Source organism: Eulemur rufifrons, chromosome 28, assembly GCF_041146395.1.
Source record: "Eulemur rufifrons isolate Redbay chromosome 28, OSU_ERuf_1, whole genome shotgun sequence".
In the NCBI taxonomy this organism is placed as follows: Eukaryota; Metazoa; Chordata; class Mammalia; order Primates; family Lemuridae; genus Eulemur; species Eulemur rufifrons.
The window spans coordinates 34,280,927-34,304,421 of NC_091010.1; the positions used below are offsets into that span (position 1 = coordinate 34,280,927).

At 32.8% G+C, this 23,495-nt stretch overlaps 1 protein-coding gene across 17 annotated transcripts in view; it reads left to right on the forward strand.

The window, feature by feature from the left end:
- The window catches only part of PCDH15 (protocadherin related 15), a 635,722-nt gene that overhangs the window by 212,755 nt on the left and 399,472 nt on the right, over positions 1–23,495 (forward strand). For all 17 annotated transcript variants that reach the window (XM_069460690.1, XM_069460691.1, XM_069460687.1 and 14 more), the window contains 2 exons: positions 9,456–9,616; positions 18,081–18,236. In XM_069460690.1, the coding sequence (XP_069316791.1) occupies positions 9,456–9,616; positions 18,081–18,236 (317 nt within the window). The remainder of the gene's footprint in view (positions 1–9,455; positions 9,617–18,080; positions 18,237–23,495) is intronic.

The following is a 23,495-nucleotide window of genomic DNA, read 5'->3' on the forward strand; positions in this document are numbered from 1 at the left end:
TTTGTATTTAAGTTGCAGCCACATGAAAAGGAACTGTTCGTTATTCCTGAGGCTCAAGTTCACAGTTTGAGAACGGGACTCTTTGATTGCTAAATGCTGTGCCAGATGCCCACATGATTCCGTGAATATTGCATCATGTGTATTAAATGGCTGCTTCTGGATAACTATAAAGATATGAGAGAGAAGCATTACTCATTGTTAAATTTATCCTGTTATTAAATTTTATATTCCAACAGAAAAAATCAATTTGTGTGTATAAATGTGCTTCTAATAATACATGTGAGTGTATATGTGCATATGCTCATTTTTCTCAAATCTCAGAGGTGAGGTTTTTCCTTGCACTTGCATACAAACACACACATTCATATATATTCCTTGTGATACGCATGTGCAAGAATTTCTCTTCATTCTGAAAGTAGGAATAAAATTGTTGGGTTACAGAGAAAGATGATATGTTTTAATGCCTAAATATTTCTTGATGCAAACGGAGGTTATAATGGGAGGACATTTCTAATAGTGACCATTAGAAAGTTATGAGCTACATTTTGTTATACTAAGTTCTAATTCTTAGAGTAGGTGAAATAAAATGACTTTGACACATAATAGTATTTGAGAAGCTCTTTTATTGCTTTGTACTTATTATAATTTTGCTTTTTGAAAAGGCTCATTAGATATTTGCTGCCGTAGCCCCAACAACAGCAAAACAAGAAGAAGCAATGCATATGTCCAATTGTATTCATGTATTTATAACACATTTGTTCTTCTGGATAATTTTATCTGTATAAAATATTATATAATAGCATAAATGAAAACTGAGGAGAAGGAAGAAAATAAAGGTGGGGATAACATGGAGTGATACCTGAGGCTAAAATGCATATTATGATAACGTATGCACATGTTGGAGGGAGTGGAAAAATATAAATCAGTACATTGTATATGGCATGTTAGGTCATCAAATAGAATGGTTAGAGAGGGCTTCATTGGGAAAGGTTTATTGGAGTATAAGCCAGAAGGTGGCAAAGGAATAAGCCTTGTGTCTTTCTGGGGAAGGAGGTTCTACAAATAGGACACAAAGCAAAGTGGCTACGTTGAGAGAGAGCATGGTGTGTTGGAGAAATAGATGTTGGCTGGTGGTTAAAAGAACTAATCATGCCAAGCATTTGAGAACAATATAAAGATTTGACTTTTACTTTCTGAGAGATTGGGAGCCATTAGAGAGTTCTGAGCTGACTTATGTTTTAGAAAACTAATTCTGGCTATTGTGTTGAAAATGGACTGAAGCAGGGTAAGGTCTAAACTAGGAAAATCATTTAGGAATTTATTCCAATAATCCAAGCAAAAGATAATGTTGGCATGTATCAAGTTAGTAACAATAAAGGTAACATAGAAAGGATCCAATTCTGGATATGTTCTTTATGTAATAGGATTTTCTCCTATTATATACATATGGAGCTGGATATGGGGCATGAGAGAAAGTGAGTCAATAATGACTAATACAATTTATGCCTGGAAAGATTGGAAAAACGGAGCTTCTTTTGGCTGGTGTAAGAAAACAACACAAGGAACAGACACAGAAATACATGGACAGATCCAGAGTTCATTTTGATTAGATCTCAATTTGATTTACTTGTTAGACATATGAGTTGGAGATATGGAGGAGGCAGTTAGGATGTGTTTTCAGTCTAGGAAAGAGGTCTGGACTGGAGATTTTAAGTTTGGGAGTCATAAGTTAAGAGTATAGATGGGACTGAATAAGACAATCAAAAAGAAAGAACACATGAAATAAAAGTCATAGAGACAAGGGTGAAAGAGCAAAGAAGACTTAGAAGGAGCAAATAATGAAGCAGAAATAAGAAGAGTGTGGACTTCTGAAAGGTAAGTGAATAGAGGTACATGGAGGAAAGAGTGATCGACCACGTGAAATGTTATTGATAGAGCAAGTAAACTGAAGACTGAGAACTAACTACAGAATTTGACATCCTGGAGGTCACTAGTAACCTAGACAAATGCTTTTTAAGTGGGACATTGGGATGAAAGTCGGACTGGGATATATTCAAAAGTATGTAAGGTGACAGAATAGAGGTGGACACATGAGCAATTCTGTTGATGAGTTTTTCTATGAAGGGAAAATTTTTCCTTGACTAACAACTGTGTTAGTCCGTTTAGCATTGCTGTAAAGGAATACCGGAGACTAGGTAATTTGTAAAGAGGTGGATTTGGCTCACCGTTCTGGAAACTATATAAGTCTGGCCCCAGCATCTGCCTCTGGTGAGGGCTTCAGGGAGCTTCCAACCAGGGAGAAAGGTGAAGAAGGAGCAGGCATGTCATATGGTGAGAGAAGGATCCGGATAGGGAGGAGATGGTGCCACGCTCATTTAAATAACCAGCTTTGGCATGAACTAATAAACCAAGAACTCACTCATCATGGGGAGGACACCAAGCTATTCACAAGGGATCTGCCTCCATGACCCAAACACCTCCCACGAGGCCCTACTTCCAACAATGGGATCAAATTTCAACATGAGATTTAGAGAGGACAAACATCCAAACCATATCAACAATCATGACATATAATGGGCATTCTGTTTTGAATGTGTTTTCATTGGATCATTTTTTCATCAGCAAGGGACCTTTATTGGGAGCTCTACAATGAAGTTGTGTAGGGATTTATTTAGAGTTGAGAGAAGGGATATCCTGAGGTGAGGAGTATCTCACAAGTGACCAGCCAAACTAATTTGGTCTAAAGTAAGTTATAGTTAACTTATCCTTCAAAAGATCGGCCTACAGACTTCTGAGATCATTGCCCCATTCTGTAGTGGGTTTAACAGTCATCCAAGTGAAGACTTTCAGTGGCATTCATAGGGAAACAAAGAGACTGTTATAGTCCTAGCCTATGAGTTGTTTTCAAATTTTAAAAATTTGATAGCAGCACTGTTAAATGGAATATCGTATAATCTTATAAAATAATCTTATAAGATGTTTGATGTTTAAGGCATATCAGAGCAAAATATAGCAGGATTATGTAATGTGACACATTCTGTCAATATGATCTAAGCACATAAGTATAATCTTTGGTTACTGTCAATAGAAGTGAAAAAACTAATAAACTTGTTTTTCTTAAGCTAGATTTTGAAATGTGTATGCAGTTCTGACAGTGGAGATAGAGAGAGATGAAAACAAAGTACCTATACTATAGTGTAAATTAGATAACTAAGAGCTGATTTTTACACAGACACATAAAGGAAACTACAACTAAATGATGTTAAATGCCAAAACTTTACCATGCCTTATACTATATAGCCCTTGCTTTCTCCTCATTTCCTCATTTCTCTTAAATTTCTCCTTATTTTCACCTGAATCTATATTCCTTAATCAACTACCTTAGATTCTCTTAACAAGACCAACTCAGGAGAGACTGTCTGGATATCAGGTAGATCGGTGCGCAGATATGTCCATTTGCCCTTTATGTCCATTCTTCGGCTGCCCAGGGCTGTATGGATTACATCAGAAGGCCCCTGAGCCCTCTGGCTTTCTGTTTGCTTTCATGATTGGTCGAAGCAAAGAGAAGATGAAGAGAGGGAGGAAAGTTGGAGCCAGGAATGTATTGCCTAGGTTCTCCCCAGGCTGGCTGCCTTCTTCCCTATATCTGGCTCTTGTTATATGACATTTTCCCTTGGGATTATGTGATTTTTTTTTTCCTGTATCCCTTGTTTTTCCAGTGTATGATATTATTCCTTACAGTTTCCCTATACCCTACTCATGTCTCCATTATGTATTCCTTTACTAAACCATTAGATTATCTTAATTTAAGGGTGATTTTTCTTGCTGATACACCAACTAATACAGTAATTGGTGCTTGAGTTGTCTCCAAGGGGAAAAAAAAAACTCAAAATGAGATTCTTGGATTGGATTGTGCATATAATTAAGGATCCAGGGACAACCTCATTTCTAGGCTATGGGGGATCCAAATAGCATATGGCTAATCCATGCCACACGCAGCAGCACAGTTACTCAAATTAGCACCTTGGTGCCATGAGATGAAATGAAGATGTACCATTTTGGAAGATGGAGTGACTAAAGTGTTTAGTAACTATGATAGTAGTAGTAATTGTTATTACATTTGTTTTCCCCTGACAACCCTAGAAAATGTACATAGGGAAAATGTGAAATTAGCAACTATGAAATACAATAAGAACACACATGGAGAACCAGAAGGTTCTGTGGCAGCTTCGAAGGAGTCCCGCATCTTTTCATAACTAGAATGTTGCAGAGATGCAGGACCACAACTCTTTGGGGTTTTTGAAGCCAAAGAAATGGCACTGGGAAAAAGAGAGATGTTGAGACAAAAGATGGGAAAACAATGAGGCTAAGGTCATTGATCCTCTGAATTCCATAAATCTTTCTAGCCAATAAGCATAGACTCTCCCTGTTTTTTTAGCCCCCAGTTAGTCAGCCCTCCCCTGCCTAAAAACCATACAATAACTGTACTTGGACCATTTCCTCAGGAGCAGATGAGAATCTTTCCCATGACCTGATTCTACCAACTCTCATTGCTTCTAGGCCTAAAGAAGCAAGCAAGGTTGGAGCACATAATGGTCATTCAATGTGTCCTCTAATTAATTGTTTCCAAAAACACAGTACCTATAGAAGTAAAACACTTTTCTGTAATATATTTCTAATTGTCATTCACTCTAGTCATAAGATCCTCATGTTTTGTCCTTTACTCTAATTCCTTATTAAAGAACTTTGCCATATTGTTTATGGAATTTGTTTATTTGAGTGATTTTAGAGAAATCAGATTTAACTTTAGAATTAGGACCATACAGAATTCTCCTAGGGCAGTGGTCCCTAACCTTTTTGACACCAGGGACTGGTTTTATGGAAGACAGTTTTTCCACAGATGGGGTGGGAGAGGGAGAGAGGAGGCGGAGTCAGTCATGCGAGCAATGAGGAGCAGCTGTAACTACAGATGAAGCTTCAAATCTTCAGCGACCATTCACCTCCTGCTATGTGGCCTGGTTCCTAAGGCTCAGGGAAGACAATTTTTCCATGGACTGGGGCCAGGTGGGCAGGGGGAGCTCAGGTGGTGGCAGGGGCTGGTTCCTAACAGGCCACAGATGGTACCGGTCCGTGGCTGGGGAGGTTGGGGACCACAGTCCTAGAGGACTGAAAAACCACATTGCTATTGTACAAATTGGTTATGGAGTAAATATTTCAAATATTTTATATCACAAACTATATCTGAAATCAGAGGAGAAATGAGGGAGGACTAAGACATTACTTATTTTTCTGCCTAGAATATAAACCTGGATTTGAGTAAGCCCAGAAACTCAAAAAAATATAGAAAATAAGTGAAGTTATTGGAAGATATGCTCATTGTTTCATTACTCCCTATTAATTCCACCTCAGTTTCTTTTTAACATCTCCTTTTTCTTATATAACTCTTTTTGTGGTCCTCCAATATATCAGGTGCTTGTACTTATTTTTTGAATATGTGAGGTGCTTGTGCATGGAAAGTTGCTTGGGTTTTAGCTAATATTAAATATATTTAAGTGGTACACTTACTGCTCGCTATCCTCTTTTATGAGTGTCAGGCTATGTCAGAGACTATATATCTATATCTACATCAGTATCTATAACCTACGGGAATTGGTTCTAGGGTCAAATCATTGGTTGTTACATTGTAGTGTTCTCTCACATTTTACTTTAAGTAATTTCCATTTTAATCCTGTGAACTTTTGTCAAGAAAATTATACAAACATAGTTTTGCAAAGCAACATGTTTTTAATACTTGTACGTTTTTATTGAACTACTGTTGACTTGATGGGTACTATCCTTTAGCAAGAGTTGCATGTAGTTAATATATTTCTAACATTCAAATCCAGCCCAATCAAAATTTGTATTTTCTTTATGAAGTTGCTAGATACATACATTATATAATTTCTGCCATATAACAACTTCCAAGTAGTTATATAGAAACAATGTGTACATACACATACCTAAAATGTAGTTCATATTATTATAAACCAAGAAGAAAGAGAAATTAAAGAAGAGAAAGACTCTTTCCAGGAAAGTCATGGAAGGTTTTAAACAGGAGGATGTGAATATAAGATTCATATTTTGGCCTAAAAATCTTGGAATCAAGATTTTACTTAATACCAACTAAATAGTGGCCATGTTTATTGCTTAGCCTCACTGGAAAACTACATATTAGCTAAATTTTCACTTTTTATCTTTTAATTTGTTTTAATCAAATATTAGAGTAACATGCAAGAGAAAGCAATGCATGATCCTGGTCATATGATGTAGCTGAACATTCTTCCAGTTGGCTTAAACTAGGGAAAGATTGTTGGAGTTCTGTGCAATCTGTATTGTTTATACACCTTTGAATAATTAATTTTTTTACAGCATCAAGTAGTGGTTTCTATGCACAGTATGATTTTCTTTACTTTAATGTTTGGAATGAACCCAACCAGTCAATTATTCTCTCTCTCCATAGAACCTACTCTAAGCTTCATTGAATTAGGTTAATTAGAAAGGCAATGGACCCCTCCCAACCACTTCCACAGCATTTTTAAAGAGTAATCCATTTCTGTTACAAATGTCTATTTAAAGTCACAAATAACTTTCCAGGAAAACATTAATATCCAGTTATGGTTTATACTCCTCTCTCTCTCTCTCTCTCTCTAGTTTTCAGAATACACATAAAACACATATATAGTCATCCTTTGGTATCCATGGAAGATTAATTCCAGAACTGCCCCCCATATGGATCCCAAAATCCAGGAACACTCAACTCCTTATATAAAATGGTGTAATATTTTTATATAATCTATATACATCCTCCTATGAACCATCATGCACAGCATACCCACATTTTGGTCAATGACAAACCACATGTAGGATTGTGGTCCTATAAGATTACAATACCATATTTTTACTGTACACTTTTTATGTTCAGATATGTTTAGATATACAAATACTTAGCATTGTGTTACAGCTGCCTACAGTACTCAATACAGTAACATGCCATGAAGGTTTGTAGCCTAGGAGCAATAGGCTGTACTATATAGCCGAGGTGTGTAGTAGCCTATACCATCTAGGTTTATGTAAGTACATTCTATGATGTTTGCACAATGACAAAATCACATAATGACACATTTTTCAGAATGTATCCCCATTGTTAAGTGATGTGCATGGCTGTTCTTTAAATCATGTCTAGATTACTAATACCTAATACTACATAATGTTATGTAAAAAATTGTCCAGGTAAGCCAGAGTGAACACCTACATTAATTTATTTTTACATTTTTAAAGATATTTCCTTGTATCATGTCTGCTTTAGCTATGCTGTCTTCCCTCTCTCCTCTAAACTTTTGGTCTAAAGCAACATGGCACATGACAATCTTGAGAGATTTTTTGGCAATATGATTGAAGTATTCTTATGTGGGGAAAAAAAAAAACAAAAACAAAACACAAAGCTCTTTCTTTTTCAGCACATCATCAGTAGAAACACCTATTGCTGAGTTTCAATCATTGATGAACACAGGGGTGAGCTGAGAATAAGAAAAATATTTAGGTCTTCTTCATGAAAATGAAGAAATTATTAAATAAAATATAAATCTGGATACATTAGCTACTTTAATAATATTTAAAAAAACTTTTTCTAGTTATAAACCATTTACTTTATAAAGGAGAGCTCAATGGTGAGTCTGCTTGTTATATATATAGACTATTAAAAAATTTGCTGTTGCTGCTATTAAGCACTATTGTGTCAAGGAGTAAGCATTAATGTTAGTTGACCTGTCTCTTGTACATTTCTTTTTTTTTTCTTGATCACAGAATAAAATCCAAGTTAATTTATCAATTACATATTGAAATACACACCAAATAATTTTTCACTGGTGAATTATGTGAAATATTTGCAAATGGGTATGTACTAGGGCCTTGAATGTATTCTTGAACATATGTATAGGTAAGAAAATGCCATTAACATGTGATCTGTACATTGGGGTGTATTATCTGTAGGTTATTTATTTGCCATTTAAGAAAGATCAGTTTCATTTAGTATTTACATTTTTATGTGCTAGTGTATGAAAAAGTAGGAAAAAAAAATCCCCTGCCATTTAGAAAATTGTGTGTGAGAGAGATTGTGTGTGTTTAAATATTACTTAGGTTTGTGTTACAAAAGAATAATATATCCTTCCAACATTCCCTAGGCAGATAAAGCCCATTAGTAATAATATGATAAGGAAATACTATAGAAAATTGTTATTATTACTGTTCAATTGCTGAGAAAAATCTTCCAAAGAGACTCCTCTCTTTTTGCTTTAATTATACTGTGGTTTAACATTTAGGCCAATTTTATGCCTTAAGAAAATGCAACTGATACATTTTGCATCATATTCTTCAAGCCAGATTCATATTAATATTTATGGGTTCTCTATATATTCTTGTGTGTTATCCTAAGGCAATGAGTTCCCTAGATATTTATCATTTATTCTAGTGTCTTTAAGAGGGTACATTTTTATTTGCATAGCCACAACTCTTCTATATGCTATAAGTTTAATAAAATGGTTCATTTGAAAATGATTGCTCTAAGCAATAGTGCATTATCATTTGGCAAAGAGATCATTGATTTCTGTATGAGGGAAAAATGGAATTTGAGTTGCATCAGTACCGTTTGCCTTCAACATATGAAATGCATGGGATCTTTAACAGAGGAGGAAAGATTAGAGACATATGCTCTTTCAACTCTTATTCAAAAACTGTCTATAATTCAGCCTAAAAAAATAATAAGAAAGCAAGCACCAAAATACTACATTGGAATAGTGTGTTGTTCTAGTGGAGTAACCCAGACATGTCTTAAAGAAGAATGGATTCTATTGTATATCTACAGACTAGTTTTGTCTTTCACATTAAGATTTATGTTTTATGGATTTGCTTTAAGATAAAAGAAAAAGAAGCTGTTCTCACTATGGGAGATTCAGTTACTTTTTAAAATCCCTTCCTTTTTCTCCCTCTCTCTTAGTTTGCAGATATCTCTCTTCATATCAGAAGTCTTACTGAATGAATTGAGGTATCAAAGTCTGTTATTCTAGGCATTTCCTTTTGTTCAGGATAAAATTCAATAACTCCCGTGAGAAGTGATGGACAGAGAAGGAAACAGATTCATATCATTAAAGGAAAACGAGATAGATGATGAAATTCCCCAAGTGTTTGAATCTCTGCTCCCCACCTTCATCTGCCCCAAAATATCATTTATAAATAGTATAATGAAGGTATTTTTTTTTACTTTTTGACAAAGAATATTTTGTGTCTTATGCTAAATATACAATTGAGTATGATCTATTTTAAAACAGATTTGTAAACTAGCAGGGGTTTAAGAGCACGATCTTTGCTAAAGAATGCATATGAGTAGAATATGTTTTCAGATAATTTTCTTTGGTTTGCAGGTACAATTCTGGTGGACAACATGTTGATCAAAGGGACTGCTGGAGGACCAGATCCCACCATAGAACTCTCTTTAAAGGACAATGTGGATTACTGGGTGTTGCTGGATCCTGTTAAACAAATGCTTTTCCTGAACAGCACGGGCAGAGTTCTGGATAGAGATGTTAGTAATTTCTTTTTTCTTTTCCCCTGTATTGTAACTTTATTATGATATAAATATCTATGTGTGTTTGATATGATATTAAATTTTCTTTATAATTTGAGTTTATTTCCTGGATATATCAACAACATTTATTTTTTTTTTAACTCCTTGAAAGAAGAGTGATAAAGGAAGGGGATATCTGTGCCTGAGATAACCATGATATTTCCTCTTTAATATCCTGGAAGATTGTCAGATATCAAGAAGAGAATAAAGTGTTACGAATAAAGAGGTAGTAACCTTCGCAAAGTAGAACAAGCCTGACTATAATCCATTTCTCTCCAACAACAGTGAAGTATGAGAGTGTCACTCAGCTGTTGGCTTGAAGACAGACTTTTGTGGGTGCATTCACAGGTGACTGCTCTAAAAGTAGTAAGGATTGGTTGAAGAGTGAGACTGTGGCAGTGTACTTACATAGCTGTAAAAAAAGGAACAGGTGAGCAAAAGTTTCCTAGCAAAGTTACAGTCCAGTAGTTCTCAGGCAGCATGACATAAGTGATTTGTTATTAAGAAAAATTAAATAATTAAAGTTGTTGCTGGTCTCATTTCTGAAAAAGCTGAAAACCTTTAGTAGATTTAAGTAGCTCTCTAAAGTAAATTTGTTCTCATCTATTTATACCTCCATCTTTTTTACATGCAGAGAAAAGGGAAAGGATGTGGGAGATTATAACTAGTAATTAATTGTACAGGACCCTAAGAAAACTCAGGGAGTATATCTAAGCATGACTGCCCTCAAGTTTCCAGTTTATGAAATCCAGATGTCAGATATTCAGTTTATTGAACCTGAATCTTCTCACATCATTGCCCAGAGTTTATGATCCCCTTTATATTAGATTATGGAGTCTATGATTCTTTAATCTATTTCATGTCTAAAGTTTGGAGTTTTTAATAAACCTCAATTTGCCTCTTATTTTATTGCAGTTTACAATGTCCTTTATTACCTATGAATTTTTTTATTTCTTGTGAATCATGTTTTCCTATTGCCACTATTGCCTATTGCCATAGTGCTTTTAGGGGTCCATTTATCAAAGCATAAAAGCATTTTATTCTGAAAATTCTTAACCCAGTGCCTATTTTGTGTGAAGCACAGACCATTGCTGTTAGAAAGTGGTGAAATAAATCAATGCTTTTAGTCCAAATCTGAGCACAACTGGAAATTATAATCTCATTGAATTGCAAAATAATATAAGCTTATGGTAAACATATCCAAAAATTTAAAAAATCATATATGCAAAAGTAATTTTGCCATCGAGGAAAAATAACATTTAGCATTTATCCTGCCACATATTATTTCAAGCATATGCATGTTTCTATATATATTTATAATATTTCTTAATTAAAATTGGATCATGCTATACATTATGCTTTCAGCTTACTTTTTACATGTAATTTATAATACACATATTTCAATATGAATGAATGTTTATAAATTAATTTTAATATAATAGCTGTATAATGTTTTACTGGATGAATGAATTAGGGATTTTTTAAACCAGTCCCTTAATTTGAACCTCAAGTATGTTTGCAGTTTTTAAAGATTACAAAAATTTTCCAGTGAAAATTTTTGTACATATATCTTTGTACACTTGTCTAGTTTTTTTATAAATTCAAATTCATTTACCTTAATTATATTACTGGGATAGAGAGTTACATGCATTTTGCTAAATGTTCCTCTTGATATATGGTACCTAATGTTTCCACACCAATATCACTAAATCATCATTTGAAATAAAATAATAATACAATTTAAACATTCAAAATGACATTAATCTACTTGGAAAACTATTGTCTGTCTTTACTTTGTTGTTTAACATTATTTATATTGATTTAGAATATGATCTTTTTTCCTGGATATGCTTCTCTATGCTCTTAGTTACCATTTTCTATAAAAAAGCAGATAATTCATTTGAAATAACTGTGAGTGTGTACTGTTCTCACATAGACTGCATTTGTAAAAAAAAAATACTCTCCAGTATTAACATAGTATAGATTAATTATGTAATATAAATATGTGCATATATAAATATATTTATGTCTAAAATTTGTTTAAAAGTTGCTTCCAAAGGCTAAATTTTAATAAAATATATATTATTAAATAACTATATTATTAATAAATACCAAAGTTTCATATTTTCTTTTAAAATATAAGGCATTTACTGGAAACGTAATTATTTACATTGTTGCCAAAATTCTTTGTATTGCTTGTTTTATGAATACAATGAATTGCAATAAATATATGATTGCTCTGAAGAGCAAAAAAGAGCCAACAATCAGGATTTGACCCTACTAATAACTGCCAATGCTCCATGTTATGATCATTTTAATATTTCTTAATGGAAAACTTCTCTGGAAATTTTTTGGGGGAAAATTATGCCCTGAGTCTTTGGCAAACAATGATGCTTTTTAAAAAATACTCAGATTTTAATCAAAGTTCTTTGGCTTATAAGGAAAAGACAAAAATACCGTCGAATGAACTCAAGTTGATAGGGAGAGTATTAAGATTTTCAATACATAAAAATGAAAAATAATTTGGTTTTAGGAAAATTGTAAGTTTATCAGGGACAGAGGAATACGAGTTGGTCTTGGACCATTTGGTAGCTAGTCTCGACCTTTCTTTTTGTGTATTCTTTATTTTCATCCCTGCAGATCAGACTCCTTTGAATACTTATGATTTTGCTCTCCTGTTTCCTTGTTTTGCACTTGACTTTAGTTCTTTTTTATGTTCAAACCATGCCCATTCCCTATAAAGTTTCAGTACAATGGCTACTAAAGACTGCTTATAGCCAGAGAAGTAGGGGTGCGGTCACGTGGTAGATCCATATTCAATTATTCCTCTCCTTTCAGCAGTAGCTAGGAAAAAGCGTATTTGCCAGAGAGATTATTCCAAATCATGTTTTCTACTCTTTGTTCTTTGAGGCCATAAACTCTCTTTTAATGGGAACATTTGAACAATTATGGCCACATAGAACTAATAGAAAACTTAATATAAACAAAAAATATTTTTAACATTAAATGTTAAAAAATAAGCTGATAAACTAATGATCTTCAGGAAAATTTCTGAATGTAAAAATAAAGCATAAAAGTGTCTAAGTGCAAAATATTTGTATCTAATTAGAAAACTTTTATATGGGATTATATGAATATGAAATATTTGACAATTTTCAAGTCTGGTCTATAATTCTTTTCCTGATGGTCATCATTTTTTTATTTCCTACTCTGGTTTTTGTTTACTAAAATTATACTTAAAAAAAGGTAAAGATACAAAATCAAAAGTCACTAATGATAAAACAACCGTAATACGATGTCTGGTGGGAAAATTAAGAGTCCCAGTAATAAAGGAACATCACATAAGAATCTTTGAAATGCAAAATTATTATCTCACTTGGCTAATATTCTCCAATCAGTATTGGACAAGAGATAATAATGGTCATGATAACATCAATAATTAAAATAATAATAGAAAAAATATGACTCTGGCACAGACCTTTATTACTTGTCTGAAAATTCTGGGCAAAATTTTGAAAGCTTTTGAACAAAGAGAAATTGTGTTCATGACTACACCAAACATCTTAACTTCTTTTCTTTCAGACTCTAATTTGGTAGCTAGACAAAGGCTTTGACTTCTCTGGCCAAGCCAAAATCATTTAACTGCTAAGTCTACTAGTTTTATCTCCACATTTTATCTTGGATCTGCATCCATCAGCATCACTTTAGCACAAGTCCTCTTAGTTCTCACTTGGATAATCTAATTGTCCTCTCTACCATCTTTCTTGATTCAACCTGTTCTATTAGATTTAGTGCCCCAGAGTTCTGACCTTGTCAGGAGACAGCTGTTCATTGCAAACAGTTTTATATCTGGCCTTGAGGTTTCCTAGATTCAAGCTTCATCTTGTCTATATAATTTATTTTTATTTAGAAATAGATAGATTATAATCTAAGAAAATTGAGCTAATTGTTGTTCCCTAACCACTGTCTAATTTTTTCTTACCATGCATTCCCTGATATTTTTTCCAACCAAAGTTCTGAATTCACTATATCCATTACTATCAATTGAATTTTATCTACTTCTAAGACATGACTTAAATAGTAATTTTATATAAATTAATTTCTAATGATAACACTTGTATACAATTCCTTGTTCTAAAATGCATAATCTTTAATATCCTTTTGCCTTTCATATAGTTATTTATGTTCATCACATATCAGTTTTACAGAGTTTGCTGTTAGAGTCCAAGGACTATGTCTTATTAATCCCAGCCCACATTGAATTTTGCATATAACAAATACCTACAATTAAAAGGACTGAATGTCCTTAATAACTCATTGTGAAAAATCTACAAATTTATCTACATATTGCATCTACCTAATTATATTTTCAAATTGGTAATTTTTTTTAGGCAATTTCTTCTGTAAATATACTATTATTCATTGTGAAACTTAATTTGTAGAAGATACAACTCTGGCCAGCCATTTCCTTTAAGTTTGTTTCTTTATTTAAAAATCATTTCTGGAACACACTGTCTTATTTCCTTTCACTGTCTTCCAGATTATTTGTGAAATAATGAAGATTATTTACTTTGTAAAGGTAGTAAGTATATAGGCAGAAAAATCATGACAAAAACCATTCATTCATGTTAGGATTGGATAAACATTGCCTATACTTTATGCAAAATAAAATCAATTCTTACAAGTTTGTTAATATTTTTTCCCCTAAATCATTAAGACTTCCAAATAGTGTGGTTTCTAAAAAAAAAAAAAAAAAAAAAAAATCGACATTATATTGAAGATGTGCGTTATAATCTACACTGTGCACATAACAAATCCCTTATAAAAAAATTTACTTTGTATGTTGAATCCTAAGTGATTGAGAAACTCATAGACAATTTTCTATTATATATTTTTGGTTTTTAGCTACAAAATTTGTACATATTTGTTAGCATATTTTCTTCCTTTATAATACTTCATACTCCAAACCCACTTTTCAATGCTAACCACTATTGAGTGTTGATGTGTATCATTACTGATATGCATAGCAAAACCTGTATACACACAGGGTCATTGATACACAAATATCCAAGTATACATTCAGAGTATTATGTTAAGCTTCATTTTTAAATTGAAAGAATAGTTTTCATGTCTAGGTGTATGTGAATGGTAATTGTTCTAAATAATTACCATAATACTATTTATACACAGATTTTTGTTTCTTTGTTTCATGAATGAAGCAATTAAAGAGAATCATAAAAGATAAAATTACCATGACTTATTTTTGCCACCAGTTATGAAAGATAAACCAAAATTTCCCTAACACATTCTTAAGCATTTTGGAGTCCCTAAACTCTCACTAATGGACTTAGTAGAACTGTACTCGATGTATTTATGACCTCCTTATACAGCAGAATAGAATCTATTCCAACACAAAATTACAATGTGTGTTATATATTAGCCATGGGGAATTCTTGCCTTCAGCATTATCCATTATGGTTAGAATTTATTGCCGTCTAAGTTCTAGCTACAGTACTAACAGTTGCACAGGGAGCTAAATTTGAGAGTGACAACAGTTCTGGGTGACCTGGTTATATCTAATTTATGGGTACTCAGCAGGCCTAAATGGGGGTTCAGTGCACAGCACATTTGATCCTCTATTTGAAAAGATTGTGACCTTTCTGTCCCAGCGCTACCACTCAATGCAGAATTAGAAGTTGAGATGGAATGAGTTTATAGGTCTCTCTTGCAATATTTAGAAGATAAATAACTTTAGATGAACATAACTCACCTGATTGTCTTCCAACAGGTATGCCAAGGGCTAATAGTACATGTTTTTGTTTTTACTTTACAACTAAAATATGCAGAACCTATCTTTAAAAGACTATTAAAGCAAACACTTTAAATCTGGTATTAAATATGGAGGTCATTTCATTCATATCATTTCCAGGAAATGTCTAAGAGGTAGTCTTTTTAAATGGTCTTTTATACTGAAGTTTGCAAATTTTCAGCAATGAATCTTCCTTTATGGAATACTCCATTCCATCTTGGGCCACTTTGGATTAAGAGAAAACTTATACTGAAAATACGCTTTATAATATTTTTTATTTATTTTTTTCTGCTCTGTGGAACTACAATGAATAAGCTAATAGATATTTTCATAACAGCCATTTAGATGTCTGGCAAATCTTGTCTTCTTTAGTTTAAAAATCTTCAAATTTTATGATACATTCTCAAAGTATTCAAACTGCACTTCCTAATCACCTGTAAAATGGTGCCTTTTATAATCCACCTATTCTGCACCTGATAGTATTAATGAATATAACATTTGCATTAGTGTTCCCGCAGCGTGGGCATGTAAAATCAACTTTTAGCTATCAAGATTTCATGATTGTATTTTCACATTAATTATATTTGGATGATTGATTTTATTTTATATTACAAATTGGAGGGTTTAAATTTATTATTGTGGAAATTTACTATTTTTGTAACCCACTATTCTGACTTATTAAGATGACTTTGAACTTTGTCTTTTGTCATTAAATGTTTTATATACTTTCTGAACTTTGTGACATTCACAGATTTTATACACATGACTTTAATGGCTTCTTTTATATCAGTGATTAAAAGTGAAATGAGGTAGATATTAGAACACAGAACTATGTGGCAATTCACTAAAAACCTTTCTTTGTATGTCAATAATGCCTTCATTTATTCTTTCTAGGTACCATTATTCAGACGGATACAAATAAATCCAACTGTCTTTTTTGGCCATAAAATAACTTAAGATTAAACAACGCTTTGCTTCAGTTTAGATGTAGCTTCTGGAGCATTCTTATTTATAAAAGTGGCATGCATGTTTTTAATGAACGTATCCTAGCTTCCAGGGATTATTGCTTTATTTTACAACTGGTTTTAATAAAAATATTTAATTATTTTATAATCTAAAATTATTAGTTCATATTTTATAGATTTCATTTCTTTCACTGTTTGGAAATTTAGCTTTTTGTCAATAAATAGTTTACATTCATTATGTGTTTAATATGCACCCAGTACACGATAATCCTATGTAATATTTACAATGATTCACATTGGTGTAACTATTATGTCCCCATTTTTAGACATGGACAAACTAAGCACAGAGTGATTTTGCTCCTTTCTCCGGATCATACAGTTTGTAGTTTATGGAATTATAATGGAAAACCAAGCTGTTTGATTCTGGATAGTATATGCTCATCTGTCTCAGGCACAGCACTAGTTACAGGATAGAGGGATATAGTAATGACTAAATAACACCCAAGTTTTATGAAGCATCCACTCTAGTGAAGAAAGACAAACTGAAACAAATATATACGATATATAATATGCCAAGTAGTGGATGAGAAATGCAATAAAGGAAAATAAATAGAAAGTTGAAAGGAAAGGACAGGCAGGAGACAAGGTATTTAAGATGGAGTGGCCAGGATAGGTCATTTTGATAAAATGATATATTTAGAGGGAAAATCTTATGAGCTCAAAAGAGATTTTAAAAATCACAAAGAAATATGTGTAGCATTTAATACTCTGACTCCACAGTCAAACAGATATAGGTGTGAGTCCCATGTCTACAAGTTCTTAGCCATTTGACCTGAGTAAGTAAGCCCCCCTTTCATGACACTTTTCCCCTTCAAGGAAATTATCATAAAGAATAACTAGGCAAGTGAGCACATACTATGTATAGTATGTATTGAAGCATTCTTTATGACAGAAATTGATAGCCTGAAACATCTCATTATATTATTACTTAGACAAGTTTTGCTATAAACTTATAATGGAGTATTGTTAAATCACATATAACATAGCTTCTTAGTTGTATATACCAACACATAGTAAATCTATATTTAAAAACATGGGATGATAGTCACTGTGCGTGTGTTTATAATAGGTATACATTTGAAGAGAAGAAAAGATTAGCAAAACAAGTGTTTAAATATATAGAGCAAGTTAGCTGGGTTTGTTGGATTGTGGATTTTCTTCTTTTGATTATCAATAATGCAATTTGTATTAGCAATGAACATAGAATATTCTAACAAAAATATAAATGAACATGAATGTTATTCAACTTCTCTTCTCCAAAGATTTATTAACACTTTTAAAAAAATTCTTTAACCTTTGGAGGGATAAACTTTTCTTCATCCCATCAAATCTAAGCATTAGCTTTGTGGTTGTTTCCGTCAGCCATCCTCTGTGCACGTAATGCTACCTGAAATCCATATATGGAGATATAAAATTGAGCAATGTAATGGTTATGATTGTCTTTTCTTGTCCTTAAAATAGTGAAAAATGATCAATGTTTTCTTGATTATTATAATGAAATAAAAACAAGTATAGAAAATTGTATTGAATGAACAAGTGCATTTGATGAGAAAGTGGTATTTTAAAGGATACAATTTCTATATTGCAGCCACCAATGAACATACACTCCATTGTGGTACAAGTCCAGTGCATCAACAAAAAAGTGGGCACTGTTATCTACCATGAAGTGCGAATCGTGGTGAGAGACAGGAATGACAACTCACCCACGTTCAAGCATGAAAGCTACTATGCCACAGTAAATGAGGTCAGTTTCTATCTACTCTCTCTTTATGTCCTTTGTGTTGAGATATATATATGTGTGTGTGTGTGTGTGTGTGTGTGTGTCACTAATGGTATACTGTAAATATTTATAAATGATTCTTTTATAATAATGAGCTTAACTATTTCAAAATACCATGACTACATTTTGAGGAATCGTACTTGTAAAAAATGTATGACTTCTGCTGTGATTTCAGGAATTCACTTTGCCACGGGAAAAATTTAATTCATTTATAGTAATGACCAAAGAGATTTTAATTCTATCATCTTAGAAAATTTGTTGTCTAAATCCACATACATGCTTACTGAGAAACAACAGTAGTTACTGATCATTATTGTAAGGAATTAGAGTATAATGTCTTTGTCTATGAGGTGGTCATACTAATTATTATATTGGAAGAAATATCTGAGACTATATTAATTTAAAGTTATTTCCTCAGTTTTAAAATCATGTTCTGAAGGATCCACAAAATTTAAATGTAAATCCTAGCTGAATCCCTATAAGAAAGTGCTGATCAAATTAAAAAAATTGAATAAACAGTATTATTATTTTTATTAGAAAGTGCTCTTTTGTTGTTTGATATTTTGCTTTGTTTTGTTTCTCTTTGAGCCAAAATCCATGAGCTAAGAACCCCTTTCATGTTTTTTTAATTAAAATAGTGGTTGCGTTATTAATTTTTTAGTTAGTCCAGTAAGCTGGAAAATATTTCTGGAATATTTCTAATGTTGTTATTATGTATCCTTCATACACATGAAAAAATGAATCATTTAATGTGATAGTACAAAAATATGTACTATCACATTAAATGATAGCAGACCATATTTACCTTTAAGAGTTTTTGTAATCTTAAAAAATACATACCTACTTATAGAAGAAATTAAGTATAATTTGAATATTAAAAGAGCATTGGGCCTTTAACTTCTGCATTCTTTTTGAAATTATTAAAAATGTATTTTATTTATATCAATATTCTTGTATTCATAAAAATTTGAAGAAATTATATTTCACATAATCTGAGACTTCCTACGTTATATTATTAATACTTAAGAAAATCCCATAAATTCCTGTTTTAAGTTTAACAGGACAAATGCCTGATCAGTAAATGTTTAACCTCTCTGAGCCACTTTTGTTAAACAGGTTTCTGCTGTAATGCTAATGAATAGCCAACTAGCTAGTTTTAAATATATGTAGATGATTTTGTGTTAGCATCTGAAGTCTATCCTTTGAATTCAATTTTGCTTTGTTTGGTTGAGTGCTAACTTCATTTTGGTATAAACTGAAAGATGAATTATCTTAGGCAATGAATCTTGTTATAAAATGTTTCAGTGCCATATTTAATTGCTCCTGCATCTCTAGCTATAGTTCATTTTTTGAATAGAAATTTATAAAGTCCAAATTGAATTTCAAAGCATCCTATGTGATTTGACTACTTCCACCCCCCTCTCCAGTCTTTTCAGTGCCTTTTTAAAAGATAACCTTTTTCAAATATTTTAATCATGTCACTCTACTATTAAAAAATTTTGTAACTTCTCATTATTGTCAGGTAGAAAAAGGCCACCCCTTTTGGCAGACTTTTAAGGTCTTCCATAATTTGAACATTTGTCCATGCATTCTTAACTTTAAATTCTCTCTAATAATACTTCACTATGTTCAGATAAACTTCCTCATGTTTCATAAGTATTTCCACTTTTTTGGACTTTGCTCACACTGTTCCTCTTACTTAGAATGAGATTCTCCTTACGTTGCAAGCCTCCAAGTTTGATCCATCTTTTAAAGTCTAACTCAAGACTTTTTTCATGAAGTCATCCCTGAATATTCACATTTATTGATCTTCAATTTTTCCAAACCTTAAATTCCTATATCATCTGAATAAATGTGAATTAGAGTGATGAAATTTATAGAAAAGTTAAGTGTTTTATCTTAAACAGTATTTTGAGAGGCCTGGGTTCTTTTCCAAAGCTATCCCTATATGGTTAAACTGATAATTTTCTCACAATACATTTCCCTGTAGCAAACCAAGGCAATACTATCCCATTGACACTATGGTTATATCCTCTATGCTGTAATGATATAGGACATGTGTACTTGAGGATCAAATTTTCTGCCTTTGATTTTGCCCATACTGCCTCATGTCTATTTTTCTAGAAAAAAAAAAATCAAAGGTATATTTAAACTTCAAAACAGCATAACAAGAAAAACTTGAAATTTAGCTATTATTCTTCATTTGAGTTTTTGTTCCATATTGGTAGTTCTTATTTCATTTGACATGAATTCTTCATTGGGAAAATATGTTAAAATTATATGCATATGTGCATGTGTATAGATATCCCTGTCTCTTCTAGGTACAATGCTGTCCCTAAAATAAAATTAAGTCAAATGGGTTTTACTCTGTGCGAGACTGCAAGATATTTTTCATACTGTTTCTCCAATTAATACAATACATGAAGTTTTTGCTGTTTAGACTCAAAAGTGTTTTTTTCAAAAAAGCCCCATCATTTAGGGTTTAATAGATTGCTGATGTCAAAATATTTTACACTTCATTAAAATACAAAAGATAGTTATAAAGTCATTATCACAGAATTACAAAAGAAGCTTCAAAACTATAGTCCTAATCTGTCACTCTTCTCATTCATTATGAGAAAACTGAAACCTGGAGTAGTAGGATAAATAAGCTTTATATTTTCTTTAATTTTGCTTTGTACAAACAATAAAATATTTCATTTTTTAAAAGTCTTAAGGTCAAAAGATCTGCTTTGTGCTGCTAATAGCATTAAATGATGATCGGGCAGCTTTTTGAGATTTATATTATTAGGTGAATTATGGACCACAAGCCAAATCTGGCCTACTGCCACCTTCTTGCATATGGCTTATGAACTAAAATGGCTTTTACATTTCTAAAAGTTTGAATAAAACACTAAAAAATAATATTTTGTGACATGTAAAATTTTATACTATTCAAATTTTAGTACCATAAATAAAATTATATTGCAACATAGCCATGCCCATACATTTTGTATTGTGGCAGAATATGTGCTATAATGGCAGATATAAGTAGTAGTAACAGAACCAGAATGGTCCCCAAAGCTGGAAATATTTGCAAATGGCCCTTAACAGAAAAGGTTGCTGACCCCTGTTATCACTCTATTTGACATATATTAAGATATAAAATTACTACAGATAATATGCATATTAGATATGATGCATTTACTTTAGAGACAAAAATGTGTGTGTGTGTGTGTGTGTGTGTACTGGCATACCTCAGAGATATTGCAGGTTTGTTTACAGAGTACTACAATAAAATGAATACTACAATAAAGCAAGTCACTCAGATTTTTTGTTTGTTTCACAGTGCATATAAAAGTTATGTTTATATTCTGCTGTAACCTAATAAGTGTGCTATAATATTATTTCTAAAAAACAATGTGCTTACCTTAGTTAAAAAATACTGCTAAAAAATGTAAATTATCATCTGAGCTCTCAGTGACTCATAATTGTTTTCCTGGTGGAGGATCTTGCCTCAATGTTGATGGTTGCTGACTGATCAGAGTGGTAGTCAAGGTTGTGGTGGCTGAGGCAATTTCTTAAAAAAAGACAACAATGAAGTTTGCTACATCAATTGACTCTTCCATTCACAAAAGACTACTATGTAGCATGCAATGCTGTTTGGTCTCATTTTACCCGCAATAGAACTTTTTTCAAAATTGGAGTCATTTCTCTTAAACCTTGCCATTGCTTTAACAAGTAAGTTTATCAATATTCTAAATGCTTTGTTTTCATTCCATCAATGTTCACAGCATCTTTACCAGGAGTAGATTATATTTCAAGAAACTACTTTCTTTGCTCAGCCATAGAAGCAACTTCTCATCCATTCAAGTTTTATCATGAGATTCCAGCAATTCAGTCACATGTTCAATATCCACTTCTAATGCTAGTCTTTTTGATATTCTCACCACATCCGCACTTACGTCCTCCACCGAATTCTAAACCTCTCAAAGTCATCAATGAAAGTTGGAGTCCACAACTTGCAAACATCAGTTATTGTTAATATTTTGACCTCCTCTCATGAATCATCAATGTTCTTAAGGACATATAGAATGGCAAATCTTTTCTAGAAGGTTTTCAAAATACTTTTCCCAGATTCATCAAAGGGATCACTATCTATGACAGCTATAGACTAATGAAACATATTTCTTAAATAATGAGACTTGAAAGTCAAAATTACTCCTTTATCCATGGCCTGCAGACTGGATCTTGTGTTAGCAGCCATGAAAACACCATTCATCTCCTTGTACATCTCCATCAGAACCCTTGGGAGACTAGGTACATTGTCAATGAGCAGTAATATTTCAAAAGGAATTTTTTTTTTTTTTCCTGAGCAATAGGTCTCAACAGTGGGCTCAAAATACTCAGTAAACCATACTGTTAACACGTGTACTGTCACCAAGGCTCTGTTGTTCCATTTGTAGAGTACAGGGAGAGTATATTTAGCATAATTCTTAAGGGTCCTAGGATTTTCGGAATGGTAAATAGGCATTGGCTTCAACTTAAAGTCACCAGCTGCATTAGCTCTTGGCAAGAGAGTCAGCCTGTCCCCAGAGCTTTGAAGGAAGGCAGGCATTGACCACTCCTCTATAGCTAGTCCTAGGGGGCATCTTCCTTCAACAGAAGGCTATTTCTTCTACATTGAAAATCTACTGTTTAGGTAGCCACATTCGTCGATTATCTTAACTAGATCTTCTGAGTAACTTGCTGCAGGTTCTCCATCAGCACTTGCTATTTTACTTAGCACTTCTATGTTATGACAAGGACATTTTCCTTAAACCTCATGAACCAACTTCTACTAGTTTCAAATCTTTCTTCAACTTCCTTACCTCTCTCAGCCTTCAAAGAATTGAAGACAGTTAGGTCCTTGTTCTGGATTAGGCTTTGGGTTAAGGAAATGTGGCTGGTGTGATCTTCTAGTCAGATCAATCAAACTTTCTCCATATCAGTAGTAAGGCTCTTTTGCTTTCTTATCATTCATGTGTTCACTGGAGTAGTACCGTAAATTTCCTTCAAGAACTTTTTCTTTGCATTCAGAACTTGGCAAACTTGTGCAAGAGGCCTAGATTTCAGCCTATTTCAGCTCTCAATATTTCAGCTCTCTGAGAATATGCCTTTCTCAGTAAACTTAACCATTTCTAGCTTTGGATTTCTGGTGAGAGATTTATGACTCTTCCTTTCACTTGAATATTTAGAAGTCAT